This window comes from Asparagus officinalis, chromosome 1, assembly GCF_001876935.1.
Source record: "Asparagus officinalis chromosome 1, Aspof.V1, whole genome shotgun sequence".
Taxonomy (NCBI): domain Eukaryota; kingdom Viridiplantae; phylum Streptophyta; class Magnoliopsida; order Asparagales; family Asparagaceae; genus Asparagus; species Asparagus officinalis.
Genome location: NC_033794.1, coordinates 39,225,792 through 39,234,559, shown reverse-complemented (window position 1 = coordinate 39,234,559; position 8,768 = coordinate 39,225,792). Strand labels below are relative to the sequence as shown.

The 8,768-nt window shown below is 36.2% G+C and overlaps 1 protein-coding gene across 1 annotated transcript; it reads left to right on the top strand.

The window, feature by feature from the left end:
• LOC109833427 lies at nt 2,445–7,895 on the top strand. The gene is made up of 5 exons (XM_020401095.1): nt 2,445–3,024; nt 3,118–4,359; nt 4,533–5,412; nt 5,548–7,080; nt 7,166–7,895. The coding sequence occupies exons 1-5, from the start codon at nt 2,445–2,447 to the stop codon at nt 7,893–7,895; spliced, it is 4,965 nt and encodes a 1,654-aa protein (XP_020256684.1).

The window sequence follows — 8,768 nt, the reverse complement described above, 5'->3', positions numbered from 1 at the left end:
TTTTTAATTATTAAATATATTTTTTTATTTAAAAAAAAAACCAAAACTGTTTACATGAACAATAACTTTTTAAATAAAATGAACAGTAACCTTTTTTTTTAATAACTGTTTTCCCGAATTTTAATCAACAACTAATTAATCCTTTGAACATTTATATCTCGGGTGAACAGTAACTGATTTGGATGAACGGTAACCATTATCCTTTTTTAATATATAAAACTGCAACAAATTAATAATAAGCAAATAAATTCTCTAGAAAAAAAATAATTGCATATAAATTCTCTGTAATGTGGTTTAAAAAATAAGAATATTCAACAAAATATGCTCTCTTATTTTAACCACGCGGTTTACAAGAAACAGTTTTGAAATTGTGGAAACTAGATTTATAATATGAGAGCATGTTGTACTAGACTGGTTTTCAAGTTGATGCTTTCCCTGATTTCTTTCTCAATGAAGAGGGTAAATCATCATCGTCTCAGAGACAGGGATTTTTTTTTTTTTAAGGATTCAAAATCAGAATACAAAACTTAAAGCAGGAAATAAGCTCAAAGATATCATCAAATGAATTCTTTCACCACAGAAAGGTATAACTCATGCAAGAAAATTCAACATAGAATAAATAATTAAATAAGCAACAAATAATTAAAGTAATTAGCAGTTTTATGAACAGTAATATAGAATTTTCTGATGAACAGTACTTTCGAACTAATTCTTAGTAACTATTTTCTCAATCTTCTAGATTGTTGGAAATTTACCAATAATTAAGATTATAGCATGCAGATAAATTCGAAAAATTACAAACAATTAAAACTAGCCTGAACGGGAGCAGTCGTGTATTCACTGCCCTAGAAGATTGAGAACCCGCCTATCGCCCTGGCGCAGATGGTTCCCTCCCCCTAGCGGTAAAAACCTCCGGAAACGGCCGGCCTCTACACTCAGGCGAGAGTGCAGAGCTTCAGCTCAGATGAAGAAAGTTACCCATAAGATAAAACTAAGATATAATGAAAATAATATATGTAGGGGAGAGAAGAGAAAACAAGAGAGACTTCTTGTTATTTTTCTTATCCTTTTGAGCTCAACATACGGATATATATATATAGGGTTGGAAAAGACGTTACAAAACCCGTAATTAATTCCGTAACGTTCGTCATAAATTTTGTAACGTTCCCCATAATTATATATCAGTTACACATATTTTTAATTACATGTTTTAATTACAATATTTATTATAATTCATGAAGGCAAAATTGCCTTTTGTTAACAAAAAATCTAACACATTCTCCCCTCCTTCGAGACAGCATTTGTCCTCAAGTGGAAATTTTGAAAACCACTCCTTGATCTCATTATAATCCTGCCAAGTGGCTTCGTCCTTCACTAAGCCTTGCCAGTGCACCAACACCCACCATACCCAATCCCTAATGCGTTGCTTCTTCCAGTTCCGATACAAAATCACCTTTTTAGGAATTAATTACATGTTTCTCCTTGAATCAAATGTAGGTAATTTTTTCATAATCAATTTAGAATCCGTGCAATCAAAATCTCCATTTATTCAAAAATTTTGAATGACAATTTTCCTCCTCAAATAAAGGAAAAGCTTGAAAGAATGTAACTCTTTTCTTCTTCTTGTATACTGCCAGTTATTATTCTGGTGTTAGTGATGTACAAAAACGCTCATACTTGGTTTGATGAATAAAGTTTATTTTCATTGACCAAAAAAAAAATTTAGAATCCCCCCCCTCACCACCCCCTTTCTTTTTCAGTACTGATACATATAAAAGTGACAACTCTTGCAACTCCAACCTATAGGCAACCTCACCAACCCACTACAATACCTTAAAAGGCCCATAATGTCTCTGTGAGAGCTTCACATTAAACCTTTTCTTCAACAATTTCTGACAATATGGTTATAGCTTCAAGTGCCAAAATTCTTTCCCTCAAATATCACATCTTGTTGGCCTTCGTCATAGTACTTCTTCATCCACTTCTAAGCTTTTGCTAATTTCTTCTTCACACCTCATAGAATCTCTTTGCTAGCTAGTAAATCTTGCTCCACTTCAACATTCTTCGTTGTTCCCCCACTCATAAGACTGTAACTTAGGTAGCATTTGACCGTACATCAACTCAAATTGAGTCTTCTAGATTAATGAATGCAAAGTGATGTTGTACCAAAAATCAACCCTGGTAAGGTTAAAGAGTCAATAAAAAACCTTATGAATAACTTCCCTCTATCAGTGACTATATATGCTCCTCGAAATGCCATGCAACTTGTGTAAGACCCTGGTAAGGTGAAAGACTCAATAAAAAATATGACTACTAATGCAGTGACGAGAATATACTAAGATGTACAGAAACAAGGGGCGGTCTGATAGCTAAGTTAGTGGGCGATTTTCGTCATGCTATCTTGCGCTCCCGCCGGGTAATTTGGAGAAAATTTTGAGTTTCTGATGGCTAGGAAGAAGAAAAGTAGTGGGAAAAAGATATTAGAGATTGGATTGAGAGCCTCAAATCTGATTTCTGAGGCATCTGATGATCATTCTGATGTCCGAAGTGATGATGATGATGAAGTTTTCATTGAGATGGGATCTACTGGTCCAAAAGGGGCAAAGAAATCTAGATCAATGGCTGACGTGCTGAATTCAAGCAATTTGCAGTGTGTTCGTGTTGATAGAGTTCCAGTGAATCAATCTGGAGTTCTTGATCTCTCTGCTGGCTCTAGTAAATCTTCTGGACCTAAAGGTGTTCTTGATCGAGTACCTGTGGATGTTCAACTAGGATTTCTTGATCTCAATGCTGGTTCTAGTAAGTTCCAATCTCCTAGATCTAAAGGTGTTCTTGATCTTAGTAAGCTTAAATCTCCTGGATCTAATGGCGATCTCAGCAAGCGTCAATTTTCTGGTTTTCTTGATTCTAATGGAGGTGTTCTTAAATCTCCTGGATCTAATGGCGATCTCAGCAAGCGTCAATTTTCTGGTTTTCTTGATTCTAATGGAGTTCTTGACCGAAATAATCAATCTACTGGGTCTAGTAGTTCGGTTAGAGTCTCCTGGGCAGATGAAGTGGATCTAAGAAAGGATAAGGAGGATTTCTAGTTGAATTCTCCTTTTTCTTTGAATACAGATCAAGCTGTAGAGGAAGCTTCTACTATATTGAATTCTGGTAAAAGAGATGTAGAAACGAGAGCCTCACCTAATGGAAAAGCTGATGGAGTCTTGATTTCAAATGAAACAAAGGATAAAATTGGAAAAAGCTGGATTAGTCTGTTCTCAGATAATAGGAAACTGGGTAGTGGGATGAATCTAAACTATATTCCATCTGAAAACAAAGATACGGTTTCTTTTGATGATAAAGAGTGGAATGAGGATATTTTAATTTGGCAATCTTCTCTAATTGGTCAAGTAATGGGACTGAATGTCAAATTTAAAGCAATGGAAAGTTATGTGCAGAAAACTTGGAAAAAATTGTTGCCAGAAATCTGTCTTCTCAAACCTGGACTGTTTCTGTTCAAATTCAAGAATGTTGATGAGATGAATGAGATTCTATGTAAAGGGCCATGGTTTTTTGGTTCAAGACCTTTGTTATTGAAGCAATGGTCCAATGGTGAGGAGATTGACAAAATTAAGGATTGTGTTTATCCTATGTGGATTCAACTCCCATCTTTAAGGCTTAACCTTTGGAATGCTAAGAGCATTTCTAAAATTGTTAGTACTATAGGTTGTCCTATTGCAACTGATAGACTTACTGCTAATAGACAGCGTTTGGCTTATGCGAGGGTGTTAGTTGAGGTTAAATTACCATCTCCCCTACCTGATCAGATCATCATTCAAGACCCAAAAGGGAAAAAATATTCTCAGAAGGTGATTTATGAGCTAAAACCTAAGTGGTGTGATACTTGCAAGCAGGTTGGGCATGACACAAAAACTTGTAGGAAACTTGTGAAAACACAGAGATGGATACCTAAGCAAAGTCAAAATCATAAACCTGGAAATATTGAGAAGGATGTGAATGCTACTCATGAACAGGGGAGTGTTTCTCAGAAGGGGAATTCTAGTCTGATTGGAGTTGCTGTGCATGATAGCAGTGTACAGGCTGAGCATGTGCACTTTGCTAATACTGGTGAACAAATATTTGGACATGTTAATAATTCACATCTGCTTTCCAAGGAGATGATTGCTGAGGATGGGATAAGGACTGCAATTCAAGCCTCCAGTTCTGGACAGCAGGCTGTGCACAGGTCTGTGCATGTGGTGCATGTCAAAGAGAAATGTCCAGAAGATAATCTGAGTCCAGGTTACTCTACAAAAGGGAATACTCCATGGATTCAAGTTCAAAATGGTAAAAAGAATAAGGATATTATACATGGTAACTCCTTCTCTTATCTAAATACTTTGAATATTGATCCTTCTACATTAGATAGAGGGGGAGGGGGTGATCAATGATGAATCTATCATTTTGGAATATTAGAGGATTAAACAAATCCTCTAAACAACACATGGTAAAGCAATTCTTATCTCAGTACCATCTTTCTTATATAGCCTTGCTTGAAACAAAAATTAAAAGTGATAGGATTCAGAGTGCAGTGCAGAGAATTGCTAGAAACTGGAATTGGATATCCAATGCCAGCAATCAAAGTAAAGCCAGAATTCTGATTATGTGGGATTCAAATGTGTTTGGAGTTCAAATCATCAATATATCTGATCAGAGTGTCACATGCAAAGTCAATTCCTTAGATGGCAGAATGGAATGTATTATTACATCAATCTATGCTTTTAACCAAATGGAGGCTAGGAAGGTGTTATGGGATGAATTGAAGTCTGCTCAACAGTCAATAAGGAATGAACCATGGCTACTATGTGGGGATTTCAACACTGTCATCAACAGTGAGGAGAAGATTGGAGGATCAATAGTCTCTGAATCTGATACTAAGGATTTCAGAGATTTCATTGATGATTGCCATCTAAATCAACTTAAAACTACAGGATGCTTTTATACTTGGAATAATAAGCAGGATCATGATTCTAGAGTGTGGTGTAAACTGGATAGGGCTTTGGTGAATGATACATGGCTTCTTAAGTACAATGCTAGTCAGGTTGAGTTCTTGCTCCCTAATTGCTCTGATCACTCACCTGCATTAGTAACAATTTTTGAGGATTGCTCAAAAGGAAAGAAACCTTTCAGGTATTTCAAAATGTGGTCTAAACATGACTCCTTTATTCCTGTTGTGTCTGCTATTTGGCAGACAAAAGTAGAGGGGTTTAAAATGTATACAGTATGTAAGAGGCTTCAGCTGCTGAGAGGAGCTCTTAAGGAATTAAACAAGAGGCATTATGCTAATATCAGTGAGCAGTTTTTGAGAGCTAGAAGGGCTCTTGAAGAAGCTCAGGGCAGGCTCCAAAATTCCCCTCTCAACCCAGAGTTAATTAAAAATGAAAGGGAATGCATTGCAAATTACAATAAACTTTTGGATTGTGAACTATCTTTTCTGCAGTAAAAAGCTAGAATTAATTGGAGTATTCAAGGAGATAGGTGCACTAATTTCTTTCATTCCAGGATCAAAGCTAATTTTCATCAGAATAAGGTGTTGACTCTATTCAATGCCTTAGGTCAGAGAATTTCTGATCAAGAGGAAATAGCTAAGGAAATGGTGTTATACTACAAGGACCTATTGGGGTCAGATACAGAAACTATCACTCCATACACTCATGTTATTCAGACAGGGCCATGTTTAACTGTTGCTCAAGTTGACATGCTTTCCAAGCCTGTTTCTAGAGAGGAAATAAAAAGTGCAATATTCTCAATGGATGAAAATAAAGCACCAGGACCTGATGGGTATGGGGTTGCCTTCTATAAGTCTGCCTGGTCTGTGATAGGACAGGAGGTGATTTTGGCTATTGAGGAATTCTTTAAAAATGGTAAAATGCTGGGAATGGTAAACTCTACCTCTATCACTCTTATTCCTAAGATAAAATGCCCAGTTTCTCCCTCTGATTATAGGCCTATTTCCTGCTGTAACTGCATCTATAAATTCATATCCAAAATTCTAGCTAACAGGATTAGACCAATCTTGGGGAGCATAGTGAATGATGCTCAAAGTGCTTTTGTCAAAGGTAGACAAATTTCCAGTAACATCTCCTTGGCACATGAGCTTGCTAAAAGCTACAGTAGGAAGGGGATTTCACCAAGAGTTATGTTGAGTATTGATATTAGAAAGGCCTTTGATACAGTTAACTGGAAATTTTTGAAGAAAATGCTTGAAGGTCTGGGTTTCCCTAGAGTGATGGTCAAATGGATTTTGGCTTGCATCTCTTCCCCTAGATTTTCTATTTCCCTAAATGGATCTCTTCATGGCTATTTTGAGGGTAAGAGGGGCTTAAGGCAGGGAGACCCCCTTTCTCCATATTTGTTCATCTTGGAAATGGAATACTTATCAAGGAAATTGGAGCTTTTAAAGGAAGATAAATTGTTCAGATATCATCCTATGTGTGGTAAGCTCAAAATATCCCACCTAATATTTGCGGATGATCTGCTGCTTTTCGCCAAGGGAGACTTATATTCAGTCCAAAAACTTTATCATTGTGTGAAGGATTTTAGTGCTACTACTGGTCTGGAAGCTAATCTGAGCAAATGCTCAATTTACTTTGGAGGTGTGAATGAAAATACCAAAACAGCAATTACAAATATGCTGGGGTTTTCTGAAGGGACTCTTCCATTCAAGTATTTGGGTGTACCTCTCATCTGTAAGAGGTTAACATTCATAGATTGTAACCCATTATTGGATAAAATCTCTGGTCAGTTTCAGAAGTGGCTTAGACATAGTAATCTATCATATGCAGGAAGGCTTCAAGTGATCAAAAGTGAGATATTAGGAGTTCAAAATTACTGGACAACCAATTTTGTTCTTCCTGTCAAAGTCACTCAGAAGATAGATGAGCTGTGCAGGAAATTCTTATGGGGGAAGTCTGATACTACTTTCAGAATCCCATTGGTCTCATGGGATAAAGTTTGTTATCGGAAAAAACAGGGTGGGTTGGGAGTTTTCTCTGCTTCTGTTTGGAATCTGTCTTCAGCATTAAGGAGCCTATGGTATATACATGTTAACAAGGAAAGTTTATGGGTGAAATGGATCCATGGGAATTATTTAAAACATTGGGATATATGGCACGTAAAGGCTAAAAAAGAGAATTCTTGGATGTGGAAATTTAAAACATTGGGATATATGGCACGTAAAGGCTAAAAAAGAGAATTCTTGGATGTGGAAGCAGCTGATCAAGTGTAGGGACAGAGTTGTGGCTGCTACTGGAGGGATTGACAACTTGAAGAAGACTCTCAGTGCTTTCTATAAAGATTCTAAATTGCAGTTATCTGCAGTTTACTCTGTTTTCTCCCCTGGTTCACATATGGTTCCTTGGTACAACACAATATGGGGAAAGCTGAATTATCCGAAGCACACATTTGTACTGTGGCTTGCTGTGCAGAACAGATTACTCACACAGGATAGGTTGATGAGAAGAGGAACCATTAATTCAAATATATGCCTACTATGTGCAGGAACTGCCTCTGAAACAAGAAACCATTTGTTCTTTGATTGTCCATTTTCAAGAGAGGTGTGGTTAGCCATCATGGACTGGCTTAGAATGACTTGGCAATCTTGTGAATGGGAATTGCTCATGAATTGGTTCTACACCAGACAAAGGGGGAATGGATTCAAAACAAATGTTAGGAGGTTGGCTCTTGCGGCTACTGTGTACAGATTGTGGATAGAAAGGAATAACAGATTTTTTCAAAAAGGAGTTACAGGTGCTGCTCATTTGGTTAAGAATATCAAATTTGATATCTTAACTATTTGCCTAAATAGTTCTATCTTAGATGAATATAGGGATTGGATAATATCCTTGTAAGTAGATAGCTTTCTGTTAGAAGCTCTGTTTTCTCAATTGGAGACTGTGATGTACATAAATTCCATATATTTGGTAAATGAATAAAGCATTTTTTCATTGACCAAAAAAAAAGAGAATATACTAAAATCAAACGTATGTCACTATGTCAGTTCTATAGAACTATAGTGTAGAAAGTTTAGTGGAACTTTCAAGTTGTGCAATGCAAAACTCACATATGGTTAGATAAGAAGATATATATGCAATATATTAATAATGAAATGTGGAACAATGCGCACAAAGTTCAGAAAATTTTTTTAGGCAGAATGGTGCACACATTGATAAGAAAATGTAATGTTCAACGTATAAAAAATTCAATCAAACTTTCAGTCTATATGTCAACTACATAGATGAACTAATATATTATGGGGGTGGGGGGGTAGGGTGTAGACTCACATGATGCAGATGAACACAAGTATAATAGTGAGTATAAAAGAGCTATTTCTTAAATGGACACACACACATATTATACACAAACGTACAAGTATGTGTGTGTAGAACAAATGGGTATACTTGGTAGCGATGTGGCCACTTTCTCTCCACTCATTTAATGGGTGGGTAAATAAATAGGGACTATTTTTAAATGAAAACCTACGGAATGTGTGGATAAGAAACAACCATATCACTACCAAACATACCCATTATGTTAACACACACACACATACATACATTCATATACATATACATATATTAAAGCTCTTATAAACTTAAGTAGATAGGAATCTTTTGTCCATTAACTTTTGTATTCATTGATTTTTCATTGACATTTTATGCTAGGATATGTTACAAAGAAAGACACAAATCTCAAAGATAGCATTAATTTGTAGCAGAAATCTA